The sequence below is a fragment of the Tetrao urogallus genome (assembly GCF_951394365.1).
Source record: "Tetrao urogallus genome assembly, chromosome: 20".
Lineage (NCBI taxonomy): Eukaryota > Metazoa > Chordata > Aves > Galliformes > Phasianidae > Tetrao > Tetrao urogallus.
The window spans coordinates 8,321,249-8,341,098 of record NC_136833.1 but is presented as its reverse complement, the minus strand read 5'-3'; the positions used below and the strand labels follow the sequence as shown (position 1 = coordinate 8,341,098).

At 40.4% G+C, this 19,850-nt stretch overlaps 1 protein-coding gene across 1 annotated transcript; it reads left to right on the top strand.

Moving 5' to 3' along the window:
* Positions 1–2,773: 2,773 nt before the first annotated feature.
* On the top strand, positions 2,774–19,101 carry CA4 (carbonic anhydrase 4; the record flags this gene model as incomplete). The annotated part of the gene is made up of 8 exons (XM_079544928.1): positions 2,774–2,831; positions 12,710–12,763; positions 13,519–13,689; positions 16,050–16,207; positions 16,826–16,918; positions 17,183–17,246; positions 17,773–17,936; positions 18,913–19,101. The coding sequence occupies 8 exons, from the start codon at positions 2,774–2,776 to the stop codon at positions 19,099–19,101; spliced, it is 951 nt and encodes a 316-aa protein (XP_079401054.1).
* Positions 19,102–19,850: the final 749 nt, after the last annotated feature.

Sequence of the window (19,850 nt, the reverse complement as noted above, 5' to 3'; positions counted from 1 at the left end):
TAATGGCAATGCAATGCACAACTCCCTCCCTGCTTCTCTTTTATGAGTGAAGTATATAGCATCGTTGTTTCCCTACCACTTTTTACAAAGACCCTTTGCTTTTATTTCCCATCGCTTTTCTATCGCCCGTCTTCCCTTCCCCATAGCCCTGAGCAACTAGGGATAATAAACTGGTTGGGCTAACATTTTACCTCTTGTGTTTTGGTCTCACTATGTACATATACTAAAAGAACGTCCTCTCCCTCCTATAAATTGGAGTAAGACAGACTCACGTCAGTCTCACCTACACAAGCCTTAGATCTTCTTTCTAAGTGTATGTTCAGCCCGGCTCCCCAGCACAAAATGCTGTGCCACTGTCCTGGTTTTGGACACAGACTGAGCTCCAACCTGCTCTCATCCTGTCCTCTCCGTGCTGCCGGGTACAGAGGAACTGCAATCATTCGCCTGGGAGGCCACGAGCAGCTCTAGACTTCCTTTCTGCAGCACATGGTAGGGTCATTTGGCTCAGGCACATGTAAGCTCCATTAGATGTCACGTCAGTCCCTCCGAATGTCCTGTGAAGCCCTCTTGGTAGAAGCAGGCTAAGGTTGGATCTCACACATTTCATAAGCCAGACTGAGGGAAATAAGTCAAAACCTCTGCAGCTGTACTCCACAACAAGGATACAAATGAAGTGCAATTTTCACTGTTTTTAATGTTCTCTCCTGCTCTTATCTATCCTGTAGCTACAGACACGGCTGCAACTACACTGCCTGAAAAAAAAACCCTTGAATTTTATGAATCCTGCAAAACATTGGCTCTTTGCTCCTCTGACACGGATCCTTACATGCATTTAGGTCCAACATCCTGTGACATTTATAGAAAACCCACCTGCACTGCAATTCCTTCAAAAAATATTTGTGGTGCAAAGATGTCAGAGGGAACTGATAACAAAGTGTCTGGTAAGTTTGGTTAGATAAAAAGATTGTGCCTGCCCTCATTATTTAGACTGTAAACTTCATATGGTTAGGGAATATATTTCACTGAGTTTAATCACACTTTCTAGCACAAATGAACATGACTGCAGTGCAAATTATTACCACTTAAATAATGAGAACCTGGAATCCTGAATTTCAAGAACAACGTTTTTAACCCTCGGATATTTCAGCCCAAATCAGAGTGTTTCTAAGAACTCTCAGCTTCCAGAAAGCTGAACACAAGTAAAGTGAGAAAAACTTTATCACAGAGCTTTGATTAAACTCTCTGACTGAAGACCACCCCCGGGGTATGAAAGCAGAGAAGCCCAAGTGTAAAACATCTGATACGTGCCCTTGAAGGCAGGCACCTGACACTGCCATGCTCACAGCCCCACTCCACTCTACGTGCTCAGCATGCACCTTGCTTAGATAGCTCACAGAGATTGCTGAACTAGGAAGTTCAAAAATGCAGTGAATTCCCTTATTGTTCTTATCACTGCAGCAGCTATTTATCTTAGCACCATGTGCTAGGCAAATCATTGTCTGTTCATGCTTTAATCTAATCCAAGACGGAAAAACACTAACCAGCAAATCTTCATTGTTGGAATGTTATTTATAGCTATTTTTTTATGAATAAAGTCCTGCTCATAAGTCAGCTGTCAGATTTCCCATTGTTATTACAGCCCTGATCCCATTTGACCCCAATATAACGCCACAGTGGCCTTGCCCTCTACCTGAGAGCCCACAGCTTTTGGTAAAGGCATAAAGGTCCGCAGTGATCAGTCAACATAGTGCCACACCACAACCTTTACACTCCTTCCCGGAGAGGCACTGAGTCAAGCGTCCTGCTCTCCTTGCACCCAACCCAGGATTTGGGTTGCACACCCATGGAGAGAGAAGCATTTGGAAGAATGGGAGAATTTGCATTCCCTGATTTGTTTTCCTCCTCAGCTGTGTCAAAATCCAGTCCCAAATGAAAATTAGAAAATGTGTGTATAACAGAAACTGCAGAACAAAAAGTAGCAGTGCCACTCTTGTGTACACACCTTTGTTTGTTGAACATAAAGACCGAATTGCACTGAATCAGACACTTGGAATTAAAGCATTCAGATAGGAAAAGAGGACAGAAAAAAAAAATACTAGACATAGTATAACAGAGTACTTATGGCATGTAATGTATATATAGTACATATATGTATAGTACATATATATACACACACACACATATAAAAGAACATTAAGAAAAAGTATGCAAAGGAAAAAAGAAGCATGGTCTCTATTAATCCACTAAATGCAAAATCAATGTAAGGAAAGTGCTGGCATGCCACCTACTAAACCTTTCCTGTTACTGCACACAGAAATCCCATCCTGCAGTGTCACCAACCTGCTGTTTGAAGGGTTGCTGTGTGCTGTTGGAGTGGGGGTGATTTTTTTGACGCAGGACTCTAACATTAATGCACACATTCACAATTACTCTGAAAGTCACGTGGCTGTCAGAGAAAAACAGAAATGTAACATTCAGTAATAGGTTACTAGATGTGCATAGGTTGCAAAGTCTTAGCTATTCGCTGCAGGATACTTGTTCAGTGCTAGAAAACTGTATTCCTTTTGCCATTCATTTTGGAGAAATGAATTTAGGCAGACCGTGAGTAGAGTAAATCTGGGGAAATTACAAGGGGGAGGAGTTCACCTTCCTGGCTATGGCTTTCAGGTCTGTCCAGGACTACTCCAGTATAAAACTGAGAGCAGAAATATGATCACATACTAAGAAGTCTAATCAATTCTGGTTTCAACACTGAGCCTATTTAAAATAGATAATGGAATTGCTGTTCCTTGTTCTGTTCTCTCTGCACATTCTCAAGACAGAGGTAGTAGGTAAGTCCTTCTCTGTTATTTCTAACCCCATATAGCAAGGTTACTCTTATTTATTATTTGTTTCTGAGCATTGGAGCTTACAGGGCAAACTCTCTACTTCTTCTATATGAAAAAATGAATGTTTTATCTATTTCTCTGCCTTTTTCATTTGTGGGAAAATATCAAATACAGGTTTCTCTCATGAATAATGAGTGTTGATTTTTTTTCACCTTTAGAAATTCTAGTTACCTTCCTCCTCCAAGAAAAATCACTGGGGTTTGGCTTGATCTCTGTGGTTATTTGTACGTATATGCAAAAAATTAACAAACAAGTAAAATAATGTATTTCTTAAGACTTCAAATGGCTTATTTTAGATTTCTACTCATATTGCTTTGTCATTTATAAGATCAAATTCTTATAGTTGCCTACTGAGAAGGAGCAATATGTCTTTTGCTGCATTAGCCCAGCAGATCCATCTATTTTTGCACTCTATGCACTATGTACATAAGTGCACTGTGCACTTACAATGACTAGATTAAATAGCAATCTATAATTAGTATTGAAAAAAGGAGGTATTTTTATGCTTCTATTAAATCAGCAGCACTATAATATTGAATAAATACCCTTTCCTATGTAAATATCAGCACACAGTCTCAAAATTAAAAATAAACACTGCAGTCCTTAATATAATGAAGGGTCTATTGTTTGCACTAAAATAGACAGGACTGCATTAAGGGAAAAAAAAAGATACAGTATTATCAGAGGTATCAGAGGGAAGCAGTGCACCAAGAGCCCATTAAAGGGACCTGGTTTTAAAGCAGCTCAAGATTCAGTTTCCAGACTTAAAGTAACAGAGGGTTCAGGCACTCAGATACAGCCTTAAGCACTGCATAAGCACTGGGGTAATGATGGTGTTCCTCACATTCTATTTCTTTGTTCTAAATGCTCCATAACCAGTAGCTTGCCTTTTCCAGATCCATACCTCACAGTTCTCTCTTCTTCAGTCTGTATTTTGTAGCTCTTCTGTCTCCAGAGGCTTCCAAATGTAGTACAGGTACAAAACAGCAAAAAGAACCTTTGCTCTTCCAAAGTCTACAACTATTTGCTTGATAGAAATCTATAACTGATTAATTAATATTTTGCTAAATTTACTGTTCTGTTAAGGCATTTATTACAGAATCTTAGAAGACCACTTAGAAAACCTATATAGGTATTATTAAATTAACACTAGCAATTAGTATTTTAACAGAAAGAATCAATACAGGGAATGCATGTAATACATTTTGTTCTTTTTTTCCCCACAAACTGTTACAATTTCCATTTCTTTTCTGAGTGTAGAATTAATGGCACAGACATTAATGCTCAAGAAACTTGCTCTCTTCTCACCTTCCTTTCCAAATCTTTTCATGAGGTAGAAGCTTCACAGGGTACATTCCATGCTACCTTAAAGGTTGGACATTTTAAGAAGCTATGACTTTTGAGCATCTGCCTAAATAATATTTTTCTGTATCTTTTTTTTTCCTGCTCTTGTCACTTTTCAGAACTACCTTGAGAGTTACCCCCTTATCAATACATTTAACATGCCTGTACCAGGCTGTTTCCTTACTACAGGCAGCCTCAAAACTCACCACACTTACATGGCCAATGTTAATAGCTGCTCGTATGTTAAGTTGCTTCAAACTTGACCTCTCTTGGTATCTTAGCATAGAACTTACTTTTTAAAAATATGTATGTTGCTAACAGCCCTCTGTGACTTCACACAGAAGCAAATCGTCTCAGAGATCAATGACCCTCTGGAACTGCTATTAGATGAATAGAAGTGAAGCAAAGTATCTGCAGTGTTACATCAGAAACTTTCCAAACTTTTTGAGAGAGAGCTTTTATTAAAGATACATTCAGTCTAGTGCCATTCGGAGGACAACAATTGTAGTGGAGAGTAAAATATTTCCATCTAGAAGTTTGGTATTGGTGTTAGAGCCAGCTTCACACATCACTGAAAAATAAACTTCTTTAAGAGGAATGGCTGACATTATCTCCAACAAGTTACCTTGGCAGTCTCAGCACAGACAGACTTTTGAACTCAAGTTATGATTGTTATACAGGATATGTTTCTTAGGGCTTCCTTCTCTCCTTTTTTTTCATAGAATCATTCAAGCTGCTGAAATATTATTGGTGCCTTATCTGTGAATATTTACCATAGTCCATATTTATCAGCGTATGCCATCCGTGTCAGATCCATTGTACGCAAGAAGAGGTCACATTTCACAAGTTGCTGAATGTGCACTCAGAGCAGGAGACACCCACTGATAGTGCTCTGCACTCCGACTGTCTGCACAGCTAGATCAACTGTACGAGCAACCTTCAGAAGGCAGAGGTTTTTCTAGCTCTGTCATTGTGACTAACCAGTAATAGCACCAAGTGCTCAATATCTTCAAAACTGAAAATTCTACTAACAAACTTTTCCATTAAATACTGGGTTAATTACATTTTAGCTCTATAAAAGGGACTGTTGCTGCCAACAGAGGTGCAGCTCAGGATATGATGAGCCACTGCCATACTCCTTGTGGGTTTCATATTTCGGTTATAACTGAAGGACTTTTAGGGATGTGAGAAGAATGGATACAGGATGACCAAGGATGCAAATCCTATAATCTCAGAATGCACTTCTTTCCTTCTACAGCTTATGATAAAGGTGCAAAGAGGTATGGCATTGTAACAACTGCTATCTCATTCTCTCAGCAGAAGACAGAAAAGCACTTATGCTAGAGCAGCAGATGAGATAGAGTGGCTCTTCATTTAGCTGTAACAGCCTGTTTTATTCTGGGGAGACAGGGAACCAAGCTCAGCAGGCAACGAAACAACACTGCACATTGCTGGAGGGCTCCTGAAAGGCAGCTAAAAGGCATTAGAGCTGTGTATGGAATGAAATTTGAAATGCTTTTACCTTTGTTCATTTCTGTAGCAAGCCTGCTATAGTATCCAAACACATCCACATTACACATAGGAATCAATTATGTCAGAACAGGAATGCTTTGATTCTCATCACGTTAGTCGATGTGTGAAGTTGTTCAAGAGCATGCACTGTTTAGTCACGTCTTGTAATTTAAATTCATCTGCAGATCCTGACTTTCACTTTAAGAATTACACAAGTAAGTTTATAAGATGACCTCTGCTGGCTCTGCTGCAGATAAAACCAAAACCTGCCCCTTCACCCTGAACTGCTGAGCAGCCATTGCATGTAGCATGTAGCTCTGAATGACTGCCCAGCTGACATGAATTGTGCTTTGTTGTATTTGTGTTGTGCCTAAGACAGTAGGAGTTGATGCTCTTGAGCAGACAGATGTTTTACTACGTTGGTGCATCCAAGGGCATCACAGCTCCAAGTTCAAAAACCATTGGTCAGCAGATAGCAGCCTGTTTCTGGTGACATGTAATGAGTGGGCAGCTTTCTGTACGCACACTGGACCCAGTCACATCATCAAAGCTCAATTTAAAGATCACCTTGTGAGAACACCACATTGTTATCAATTTGTACGAACTCACTGTTCAGCTGATCCTCATACAAAATTGCAATGTGCTGCATCACCTCATCCATCTCAGCATTCAAGCCAGGTACGTTCATGCTGCCATTCACTTCAGTTCTGTGGGAAAGAAAGGAACATTACAGAAAATGTACGCAGGAGGTGTTCATAGGTGACAAGTAACGTTACTTCAGCTTATAAATTATTTGTCTTTCTCCTACAGCAAAAAGCATTGGATTAACATTTACATGATGCACATTGTGCAGTGGTACTTAAAACTGGAATCATGACTTGTCATAAATTTTACAGTTGGATTTTGAAAACTGGAAGCAGATAAGCACTTTCATAGCTTCCTCTTAGCTGTTCAAACAAGCAGCATAAACCTCAAGGTCTTTAAGGCATAATGCGAGGCTCAGTTCTTCATCTCTATGTCCATCTCCATACAAATATATTTTTTCCCCTCAGTTTGTGGCACTGTAGGTGATGCTTTGTTAACAGGGTGCAGAGCACATGGAATGGTCAGTGGTTAGTTACTAACACCTAGCTGCAGGAACAGTCAGCAGAAATCCAGCATAGAACATTAGAGGAAGGGCTGTAAAACCAGATAGAAATTTGTTTGAATTAAATTTTTAAAATACTCAAGAAGATATTGCTTGAATTTTGTTTGGCACTGCTCTGTTTAAACAAAGCAAAGCAAATTTCCCCACAGAAGCTATCACCTTAGCCCTGGATACTCTATTCTTGCTAAAAGTCAGCTTCCTTTTTTGATATAGGAGATTTATGAGGATATACATGTATGACAGAAGTTACAACAGTATCACAGGTCAGAGATAAAATTATCTTCCTCACCATGTGACACAAAGGAAGCCATTTACAAGTATTTATAAAGTAAACTTAGAACCTCTCAATCTCTATAATCCTCTTTAGCTTATATGCATTGCAGAGTAAGACATCATTGAGCACGTGATTTATGTACACATGTGCAAGTTATAAATGCCCTGCTGAAATCAGATGCAGTCCCCTCATTACCATACTAAAGTTTATCTTTGAGCCTAAGCCCCTGTAATGGACTGGAAAGCAATACCTACACACATACATACAGATGCATAACATTATGAAAAATACAACTTCCAAGTAAAAATGAATAGAAGAGAGATGAACGATTACTAGCATTAGTTTTAATAAGGCTAGAGATAGATGTAAACATTTGGAACTGATTTTGCCTGTCAGAGTGGTTGATGAGAACTTCCTGAGAATGAGTAATACCTAAAAACATATACAAAGACAGATACATACATGCTTAGTTTGTGTTTAGCAAGTCATTAATTAGAAAGACAGACTTAGATTCCGCTTGCACTTAAGTTGCTTGCTCTTTTGTACTAAAGATAATACGTTTCTCAAAGCCAGCTAAAAATACTCCTGTCCCAACACAAACCAAAGCTAAAAATACACCGAGTGCAAAACCAGCACTCGTAATTTCATAGAAAAGGCCAGCATTCCCTCGGCTGCAGGGACCTGACTCAGGCGGACACCCCGCAGCCAGGGGAGCTGCGGCATTGAGGGCAGCCCGGGCTCCCTGCGAGGCAGGAGCGCTATCAGCTGAGCATCTCGGGAACAAGGGGTTGTCAGAGGACACGGCTGAAAGAGGGTGACGAGATCTTAAGGGGCAAACAAAGGAGCCAGTCAGTGAAAGAGAGAGAGGAGGGATTACAAAGAGCGACAGAGGTATTCTTACTGCCTCGGTACTTCGGCTGTTAGCGGCATAAAGGTTATTTCAAGAGACGAAGTATGTTTCGTAGAAACAGCTAGCAGTCAGACGATCATTAAATTGCCAAGCACTTTATTCAAAGGTTAAAAATGGTTTAATTAACTTTCTTCTGGAGACGGGCAAATTAAGAGAGCAATTTTCAGCTAACCAGCCTCCCTGCAGTCAGAGATGCAGGCTTCCAAGCAGGTCCAGGTGGGGCAGTAAGTGGGAACAAGCAGGACCAGGTAGGGAACTTTGATGGAAATCAGGCAGTCTGACCATTGTCCAAAGAGCTGAAGGGTCTTTTCCTACATCACACAATGGCACATTAGCAACTGCTGACGTTCTGGCTTCCAGCCAGAAGCACTGTCCTCTTCCATCCAGCTGCGTAAGTGAACAGAAGAGGGAGTTCTCAACTGAAGGAATTTTTTCCTCTGGCTTCCAAGCTAGGCTTGATAGCTAAAACAATTGAAAACATTTACAATAAAATGAAAACAATGCGTAATTGTATTGTTTTGCAGCTGTTTTGGTGCCAAGAAACAGCTTTGGTCAGGAAATCAGTTGTAAATTTGACAAGGAAGAAGCAGAGATAAGTAGGGCTGCTTACTTGCCAAGAGAGACTCCCTAAATTTAACTGCCTGCGAAGGAAGAGGAGGCCTTCAGCCCAGTTCAGCCCTGCTGTAAAGTAAAACTCAGTGAAGTCAGGGTAACAACTCTTATATGGTGCATTGTAACATAAGTTGAGAGTCCATAATGCAGTGTAAGAGCCAGAACTGGATGACGACACAGCAATTTTAAGTCCAAGTGCACAGGTGAGCATGAGTATGTACACTGTGTCATGGTACTGCCAAAGGCAACAGCAGCACTGTCTCAAGTTAATGTCAGTAATACAAGGAGCTGTTGGAAATCCTGGTTAGTACCTAATGCTGTCCTAAGCACGGATGCTCATGGCTTAACTCACAAGCTAATGAAATCTATGAGAATGATCTGCGACATCCTGCAGCGCCGCTGATAGTACAGCAGTGGTTTCAGCACCTCAATTGCAAAATCACAAAGCCCCCACAAAATATCCTCTGTATTCTTCCAGGTAATGAGGTAAACAACATGAAAGAAAACAGGGGAGCTGAGGTTTGGGCGGAAGAGGAGTGGGGTCAGAGGAATGTCAGAAAGAAGCTTCAGAGAAAGAGAGCGGGACAGACTCTGAAGCAGAAAGGTGAAGGGCAGGTTGTCATGGGATGGGACAAAGGATGGATGCAGCAAGGGCAGGAATTGCAGATTATGAAGGAGCTATCTGAATGTTGTAAACACCAGGGAGGGAAAAGAATTGTTTAGGGTGGTTCAGTGATATTTCTAGGAGTGATGGGATGCAGATAAGCAAGTGGAAAATGTAAGCTTTTAAACAGGAAACATTTCCTGACAGTGAATTCTAATAGACTGTGGAAAAGTCTCCTGCAGGAAGTGGCAGGAGCCACCTAGACAATCAAAACTAGACTAGACAACATACCTTAGGGCATAATCATACCTCAGAGCACAGACAACAGACCGAATGTGACAAGTATCTTTCCTATTTGCTTCAGAAACAAAGTCCAGGGGGAAAGAAGGACCATTGTAAATGCAAGGCCCAAAGACGTAGGGAAGAACCACATCTGATTCAAAGAAAATCCAAGTACAAATTTTCCTTGTAAGTGACACGGAGTATGGCAGTATGGCCTTTCCTGAGCTGTATCTGTGCAAACATCCCGTTATCTAATGGCCCATTATTGCCAATGTCTCATTCACAAGAAACATTAATTCATTGTTCGCTGTGTTCTGCAGTGTTTAATTAGCTCATTGTTTATGGTTTAACAGCTTTAAGGGCCTTTTTCCTATGAATTGTTGAATTGATATTCTGTTCTATTTCCCTGATGCAATCCGGCTTTCTAAACCACAGCTGTGAGAACTACGTGACAGAAAAAGACTTGTTAGTTTGTAGAGGTTATGAGTTTTGTGGAAAGTCTGCAAGAATTAGATACTGGTTGTTTGGTGTAGGTTTCATTCAACAGGAGTAAGGAGAATTCTCGTGGGTGCTGCATGTGAGGCATCAGACCACTGGTGGGCTGGATTTATTTTCTTTTTCTCTGCAATTTGTTGTGCGGGCTGAGATTCTTAGTGTCTGTGTGCCAGTCCACTAAGATGTGGCTGAAACTCGCAAGCGTATCTGAGAGAACCTGCCAAATTCCTGCCAGCTGGCAGTAGGTTTGGTGGTCACTTCACTTGAGAGGGGTTGGACTCAGTCCCAGCAATGAAGGGCTCCACTGCTTACCCCATTTCACTCCTCTGAAACAGAGGCACAGGATTAGGAGCACTGATGATACCATGTGATGGCAGTTCCTTTACTCGGTGCTTCCCATGGTGGTCTTTGATTTTCATCCTGCTGTGGTCACAACCCAAAACTCCACAGCCTTGCAGCCAGTGAACAATGCACTCACTGCACTTTCTCCTAGTGGTGAATCAGACTGACCGTAAATTTTCATTTGCATTGCAATGGTGCTGTGATGTCCAAGTCACAATCATGTTCATACAAACCCAGAACAGTAAACTTTGTTTCAAGAATTTACAGTACCTCATATGATCTTGATTTTTCACCCAACAGCTTTCCTCTTTGGTCTAACTCACATCCCAAAAAGTCTGAGTCAAGTCTTTGCACACAGCTAGCCCTGCATGCATACATCCTACTACCTTTAAACATCCGCAGCCAGATCATTCCCACAGTGCACCACCTGAGGGTTTATGTGTATATAACTTGTAGAGAAAGCCCACCCCAGTCCCTGTGTGCCGTGCCTGCATGTGCAGATGCTTTAACAAGATAGCCACTGAGCCAAAGCAGTTTCTAAAAACATCTGCAGTCATTTACCTATGCAAACTTTAACGCATTTGAAACATAATTAAGCTCTGTGGAGCTTGGCTTACCCACTGTTTGCTAAGCATTTATTGATTAAAATATTGGTTAGGGTGCTCGGTGACATTCTGCACCTGGAATGTTGGGTTCTGCTGTTTCCTAGTGGAGATAAGGAATTGCTCAGCACTGCTGAAGGTCTGCCCACTGCCTTGTACACACAGGCCTGAAATAATGCAGCAATCGCTTTTCGAAATGGCAGGCTTTAAAGCCAAGCTTTGTAGATGTTTAGAAGTGTGCCAGAAGGTAAAAATTTGATTCAACAAAGTTTTTGATAATTACTAAATACTGACGGAGTGACAATGTAAAACCACTGCTGTTCTAACAGCATGAATGTCGTATTCCTTGCTTACTTTTCCTCTTAATGTTAATAAACGTTTCTTAACTAGAATGAGCCAACGTTATTTGTAGTTTCCAGCATAAATTTAAGTCTTTGTGAGAAATGAACTAAAACAATATCATTTTTTTCAACCTTAAATTCATTGCAACAATGCTCCCCCAAGCTTCCTTCTTATTCTATTGCAGCTGGTTGAGGTTCTACGTATAACTTTTCCTAACAACTTAATAGAAAGATGGCACTGTGATGTTATCGATGTTAAGTGTTGAAAGCACCTAAGAGCCTTCCAGCAGATGTGTCACAGATCATGGTAATTAGCAGTCAAATGACACATGGGATTCCATAACAATTTCTATAAATGGATTAGTCTGATACAAATGATTATAAGAAGTTATGAATTGTTATTGATCACAGTTAGAAAGGCAAAGAGAACTATTTCCATTAAAATCCATTTAAAATTCACTACTGTCATAAATAACCATTGAAACATGGGGCTATAAACAAAAAAAGTCCTTAATTTCCTGAGTAGATGAACTCATAGTTAAATTACATCAGTTCAGTTCCTTTGAATCTCACATTTCTCCTGCTAAAGGAAAAGGCTTTCCACTGAAAAATTCTGCAACCTTCTCTGGGGGATCACAGCTGAATTAGAATGAGGATGCTTCATTTCCTACTAAAAATGAGACCCTTTGTTACTTAAAACTTTTTATTGCACAAGGTATCTTGTGCAGCATTGTGCAAAGAGTGAGGTAAGACATCCTGAGTAAGTTAATTTCCAAGTAAATGAAACAATGACAAGTACAGATAAGACATTATTTACGTTAACACTACCTAAATTCAGATCAGCACGTTCCCTTAAGCCAAGGTATCAAAACCACATTGTTTAGAACTGCAACTCATCCACAGGTCCACTATTTCATGCCACCACAGTTTTGTGAAGGAGTATTAACAGGTGTAGACTGATTCATGTAGGACCAGAAGGAGATCTAGAAAGAGGACAGGGTTGCTATAATTTTCACACTGTCTTCTGAAGTATTTGATACTAGAACCAGGATAACCTGGGTGTGCATTCTATACTGCTAAGAAATGTCTAGCAACAAGATATAGGTTTATTTACAAGCAAAGCACTCACCTTGTCCCGGTTGTTATTCATATATATGAAACATGAGATTTCTGATTCTAATAAAATTAAGCAGACCAAGCAGATGTCAAAGCTGCACGGCCAGTCATAACCTCATCACTCCCCAAGGACAGCAAGTTCCAAACCCGTTCCACATCTGCTTTTTGGAGGGGCAATTTGTACAGTTTTTCACTCATCTAATTCTGAATGTCTGACCATATTGTTTGTTTATTTCTTAGTTGGACAACATTGGTGCTATCTGTCGCAGAAGAGCGAAGAGCCAAGCTGTGAAGGTACTGCTCAACAATTTGTTTCTCTGGTCACGTTGGTGTTTGGGCCCTTCTGCTTTGCAAAGGGCAGGATGCACACAGCTGCATGTAATGCTGTGTATCACACTACAAGTAACCACAAGTGCTGAATACGGTGCCTAACGAGGGCATTTTAAAAATGTCAGTACTTGCTCTATTCATTTTGTACCAGGCAAGGATAAAGCTACAAATACAAAAATACACCGGAGAGGTAACCATCCTAGCAAGTCTGACATAGACAAGCATTTAAATTCTTGAGGACAGAGTTATGAGAAACCCTGATCTTCTTACAGCTGCAGCCTTTCTTGTACCAGCAGTACCCATGCTGGCTGTGTGCTCCACTGCTCAACACTGTGCCCAGCGATGCCCTTCCCAAACCTGGCTGTGCTGGAAACAGCATTTCAATCCCAACATCCCCATCACCACAACTCTTTTATTTATTTTTATTCTCCAGTCAGCCAGCTAATCACAGCAATAGTATAATTTAACTTTACAGCCATGTCTATGTTCTTATTTTCCTATTTCAGTTAACACTGTTGAAATATATTAACATTTCTTAGAATACAACTACACACTAAGAAAACTCCTTTATTAAATTTCCACTTCCCAAAGACCTTTCTTTCTTTTTATAAAAAAATATTTCCAGATTCCCAAGCAAGTGTGTATTAGCTGGTGGGTGTTCTGGTTTTATCAAGGATTTCAGTCTACAGAAAAATAATATTTTCTTCGTTTTTAAATAGAACCTCGACGCTGGCATGCAGTAGATGCCAACTGCAAAGGAAGCAAACAGTCACCCATCAATATTGTCACCAAAAATGTCATTTATAACAAGAGCCTGACGCCACTGTATTTTGAAAATTATGATGTGAAAGAGACCTCAAAATGGACAATAGAAAACAATGGACATACAGGCAAGTACTGTCAAATACGTTATGATGGAACTTATTTGCAGCTTCACACTGCGTCTCCTTTCCCTCCTTCCATGTTCTGAGCAAGCTGTTACCTACCACTGCTTTCACTTACTGGAAAGAAAGAAGCTAGCACATTCCTATTTCAGAAACAAAACTTTCAGAAAACCTGAACCAAGGCTTTGTGGGAACTTTGTTGTCTGATCTCTGGATCCTGAACACAGTCCTTGAGCACCGCAACAGAAATTTGATCTATGTGTCTGTACAGAACTAAGCTTGAGACAGCCAGGGAGCCTTTAAGTCAGATAACACCATCTAGAACCAAGCGGCAGGTGGGCACAGGGGTAACAGACTTTGCAGAGATACGTGACATTTGCTGAATAATCTTATGTCCTTCACTGCTGGGCTTGCCCTCTCTAACACTTGTTCTGTGTAAGGAAGGATTTTGCTGAACAATACAACCTGGGAGACTCATTCAACCCCTGGCGTGCGATGCTGTGTCTTGCTAGTTCTGTAAATAACTAGCAGAAATCCTTTCAGACTTCAACATGGGCTTTATTTTTTCCAAATGAGGAAGTAATACAACGTGGGGCTGTCGATCAGCTCTTTACTGATTCAGTAAACGAGTCTGTGAACAGCAACTCAATAAACCATAATCCCAGGAATAGAAGTTCAACACTGATTGACTTTCTCTTTTCAATCAAGGCAGTAGTAATGATGATACTTCAGCCATATTATGCTAACTTACTATTAAAAAATGCAACAAGACATAGTTTTTTTTAAGTTATCCATTGGTATTCTTGAAATCTTAGATGTGTTGTTTTAATGGCTGAATTCTCAGAAGGGGAAGCTGAGGGCTTTAAATACATTGCTCAGCTAAGATGGAGAGGTAGTACACAGACAGCTGGACAAGTTTTCACCACTGCAGATCCTCATTCAGATCATCAGTGTTTTGACAAACCATAAGAAAAATCCATGATTGATTTTTCACTAATATACAGGTTAATGAATCTCATATTATGACATTTTAGAGTCCATATTACAGTCACTGTGCATAGTAAAGTCTTTTACATAAAAATTAATATTAAAAACAATTGTTCAGAACTGCCATTGTTTTCAAACAAGCAAAAGAATTACAGTTATATCTGGGCTTTCAAAATTTCTTTCCTTTGTGTGCAGCCAATTCCTGTGCTGTGAGAACAACACTGTAACTGCTATTGCTTAAATTGCAGGAGCAATTAAAAGCTCTACATGAGATTAGACTATCATTATGTTCAGTGATGTGCAGACAGTAAAGGTCAGTGTCCCAAAGGTCCTACAATCTAAATAAACCAAGCCAGCAAAGATACATTAACATCCACATAAAGATAAAACAGAAAAGTAACTGAGTGACTCACAGAAGCTTCCAGTTCATCTGGAACTCAGAACTGAAGTGAAATCTCCAGGGCTTTAATCCATCTTCCTCATGGAAAAATAAAAGTACCGGCTTTCATGTAGAGACCCTCACAAGCCAGATTTCTAAACACACACTGGATGTCTCAGGCACACCGCGTGCTTTACACAGGCGATGGCCACTTACAGCTAGAAAATACATCTTCTGGGGTAATTTTATTTTGCTATTTAGCAGAGAATTGATCCTCACATTAAATAGACAAAATGATTTAATGCTTTGTCTTAAGTAGTAGCACCAATCTAAATTAAAGCAGAATCAGGCCCAATTTAAATAATAGCATCTAAAATAAATGTTACAGCGCAGACAAGATTTTGCACATTGACAGGGGGCACTGTGAAGAAGTACAGGATTGACCAAACGAGATGTGCACCTCGAATCCTTGGGTTGGAATGGCAGTGAACCATCCCCTACTCAAACAAGAAAAGACAATCTATTACCCTGCTTTCTTCAAAATGCAACAGATAACTCTCTGAAGGATAAACAAACGAAAGCCATAGAAGCCTATAAAACACTTTCCCAGAGTAGTCTATAGCAGCATTTATCAAATTTATTTTCTTACATCTGCAGATGAAGTCATGAGTAACTCAGTTCTCTAGCAATTAAGAGGATAAACAAGTCATTCAGAGCAAATCCCAGCTAGAAAAGGGAGCAGGAGCTCCAGGTGCAGTGCCATAGGTGAGGAACACCCAAATGCTGTTTCACATTACCAGAAAGCGGGCTGTGATATTCCACCTTTTCATCTCCAATCTGTCTCAGTGAGCATGTTTTAAGAATTCAGTTTCTGAAGAATTGAATTTGTGGAACACTTGGTATGAAAAATCAAACCTGAACCTCAGGGTAAATTTCAATCTCTCCAGTGTATTAATGTATGATGTGAACATTTTAGAAACTATTTATTCATTTTCCCCAGTTAAAGTAACACTGAGCATGAACCCTACAATTGAAGGCGGAGGTCTGAATAGAAGATACAAGGCGGTAGAATTCCATCTGCACTGGGGAGTCCAAGAGGAACAGTTCTACTTTCCTGGGTCAGAACACAGCATAGATGGTGAAAAACAAGCTATGGAGGTAGGTGGGACCACCAGTGGATTTGGACCATAATTAAAATACTTTGTATTTTTATGACACTGTGAAAGAAAAAGTATTGGGCAGTTTTCCTATGAATCACCAACAAGTGGAAATAAAGAATCTGTGACACATTGCTCACTAATCAGAACACTAAGGAAAACATGCTGAATTTACGTAACAAGGGCACAGTTTTGATAGCAAATCTGGAGTTACGCAGCTTTTAGGGAGAACTATCTCCAAGTCTGCCTAGTCTGATTACACTCATATGTTTATTCAGACTATGTATTCCATTCCCGGACTGCAACAGTGAACTAATCTCTTTACCTGAGAAAAATAAAAGTCTCTCCAAGTCAAGGCAAGTTGCCAGTGCTGGTGTGCATGGGTTGGTGGAAGGACATCACCACCCACTGTCAAACAGAGTAAAAGTTCAACTGTTTCACTGCACAGCCTGAAAATGGAGGGTTGCTGCAGTCCACAGAGCACTTATCCTCTGGTACATGGGTTGGGAAGCAGCTCTTGCTCTACTAAAGCCAAAGTGCAGAGAAACAGCCAGGCTACACTTAAAACTAACTGCAGAGGAAAGCAAGCACATCATTGGCCTTAACTGTTTTGTTACAGCTTCATATTGTCCACATAATAGAAGATGCTTTGGATTTAGCAGATGCAAAGAACTATGCAGATGGTATAGCTGTGCTAGCATTCTTTGTAAAGGTAGGTGGCCAAATTCTAATTCTTTCTCTCCAATCTAATAGCAAGTTGGCCATGTACCACGATGTCAATATTACATTATTCCAAGACCTAAACCTTCCTAAAATTCTATGGGCATGCAATGCCAGAGCATGGTTCCTTTATCCTTTTCTATATTCCACTTGCTGCTGTTACCTTTGTGAATCTTGACTGCCACATTCACAATTCATTTAAAATAACCACTTGCTGAGGAATATATGATCTGGAATAAAAATGTTTCCATTTCAGATTGATGAAGAAAATAAAAACTATACAACTCTAATAAGTGAATTAAATAATATTCTGCAGAAAGGTAAGAAACTTGGCTTGTTTGATACACACATCTATTTACTTTGAGCATATATTCTACACGGCAATTCAAGGTCCAATCCCATTCTGGTTATAGTAGAGGTTGTTACTGAAAATTCACAGGCAAAGAATAAAGGTTGATTTGTCAAGAACTCAGAGCATTGGAGGTGGGAGAAAATCTAGTTCTCGATATTTGCAGGTGAAGAACGCCTAAGCACCAGAATGAGTATTTCTGTTTCTGCAGAACAAAGCAAAGTGAGAAGAAAAACATGCAGAAGAACGTTTTAACAAAAAAACAAATGTTTTTTATAATGACAGGTGTTCATATTTTGAGTTCTGTGGGATTTTGCAGGCAGTGGTCATGCATTTCACAAGCAATGCATTGCAGGCAGCTGTGCCAGCAAGCCTGGGGAGAGCACATGGGGACAAGAACTTACACACGCATTAGCTGCAGGTGCATTTGAAGACATGTATGAACAACACCTTCAGCTGTGCTTGTTAAAAACAGCATTTCTGCCTGGTTTGCCTAGACACGTCATCACAGATGGAGCCGTTGCCACTGAATTCTCTTCTCCCACCGACACATGAACTTGAAAGGTACTATCGGTACGAGGGCTCCCTCACCACCCCTGACTGCCACGAGACGGTCATCTGGACAGTGTTTGAGAAGCCAATTCAACTCAGTTTATGGCAGGTGAGTCTCAGAGGGATGCTCTGAAAGATCTGCTTCCCGTGATTTTCCTGCCTGCCTGCTCACTCTCATGAGTTAACCCAGGCCTGTTAGTTGCTCCACTGCTTATGGAATCACAGAACAGAACAACAAAGAATGTTCCCAGTTGGAAGGGACCAGCTCCATGAGCTCTGGCAGCTCAGGGCTGTGCCCCTGCCCTGGGGAGCCTGCCGTGCCCACCGCTGTCTGGTGTAAAAAAGCTTCCAAGGTTTTGTTGCTATGACAAACAGACACATGTCAGCATTAGGTTAAATCCATACACTCTCCTAATACCAGACTTGACAGCATCACTTAACAGCTCTCTTAAATCAACTCTCAAAAAAGAGGAACAGGAGACCAAGTCACGATTGTCTCTAAAATGCATGTTGCTCAGCTGACAGAGAGTATGATTAAAACAATCAAGATGTCCTGGAATGGAATCTCAGCAATACTAGTTGGGCAAGAGTCAGCACCTTCATTTTTGCTTGTTATTTGCAGTGTACTCAATCATTTTAATCAAGGAGCAAGGCTCGGCCTCAATACGTAGCACAGCACACAGGGCTGAGCATCTCACTCCTGCGCCAGTTTCTAAGCAAACAAAGAAATGAGTCACATAAACCTAATCCTCTTACGTTGTATCCCTGTGATGTGACAGGCAAGGACAGAACGTGTGTGTCACAAGGTCTGATCTAACCAAGTCCTTGGGCTGGACAAAAAGCATTCAGCTCACACAGGAAGCCCATGTGATTTCCGACTCTGAAATCAGTGGGTCACCTCCGGCAGTAGCCTCCAGCACAGTGTTTCCTGTAAGGTTCAGTACATCCATACAGATCAAAACAACGCCACAGAATAAGGCACTGCAGCTATAAAAGCTTATCATTCCCAGTGTTCCACAAAAAAAAAAAAAAAAAAAAAAAAAAAAAAAAAGGATTTTAAAATTTTCTTTTTCCGACGTCTGCAGGTTTCCCAGTTCTCATCAGTTCACTTCGGAGGGACGAACTCAACACTCATGTCTGAAAACTTTCGGCCTGCTCAGGTTCTGAATGGTCGATCTGTGTACTGGTCCAGTGCCAGCAGCCTCCTGCCTCCTGCTCATGTTTTAATGTTGGCTCTGATCCTTCTATACCTCCTGAATTCTCTCTTCCAATGAATAATTCTCACCTCATTCAAGGTTCCGGGCTTTTATTCTGTTTTGGTTTTGTATCAAGTATTCCCTCTAACCACTGACTCCTTAATTATATCTGAATACAGAATATCCTCTCCTCCTCCTTCGTACATTAACCAACAATTTCTGTTGCTGCTCCTATATAAAATGAATTCATGGCCTAAATTACAAAAATCCTAAAGAACTGTAAGATTAAACTATGAAGATTCACATTTTAAAAACACTTAAAGAAAACATTAGGATGGATTATCAGCAATCCTGTGGTTTTAACACAACACTGGAAGGACACTTGATAAGTTATATGGAGGACTTTCAGGAGGAATCTCTTCTTAAGTGCCTATGAGGGTGTATTTTTTCTGGAGTATGTTTACATTCAACACTGCGAGTCAGGAAGGAATGCCTGGAGGAATTCTTGTTATGCCTACCTTGTCCTATATGAAGGTAAAATACAGAGCACAGAAATGCTCACAGAATTGAACAACTCCTGGGTCATTCTATCCAGTGAAAGACATGACAAACTCACCTGCACTAACACATTTTTCCCCTTCCTTCTTCAGAGTACCCAAAAGGTTAACTCTTAGGGAAGGATACTGCATTTCTTACATGCAGTCTACTGATTCTGTGATTCAAGTTTCTCTACTAAATCTATTTATTCAGCCCAGTATGACATTCTAGACCAGGATGCCCTGGCTGATACGATGTGCTATAAAGAAAAAGGGAAGCTTGCACACATA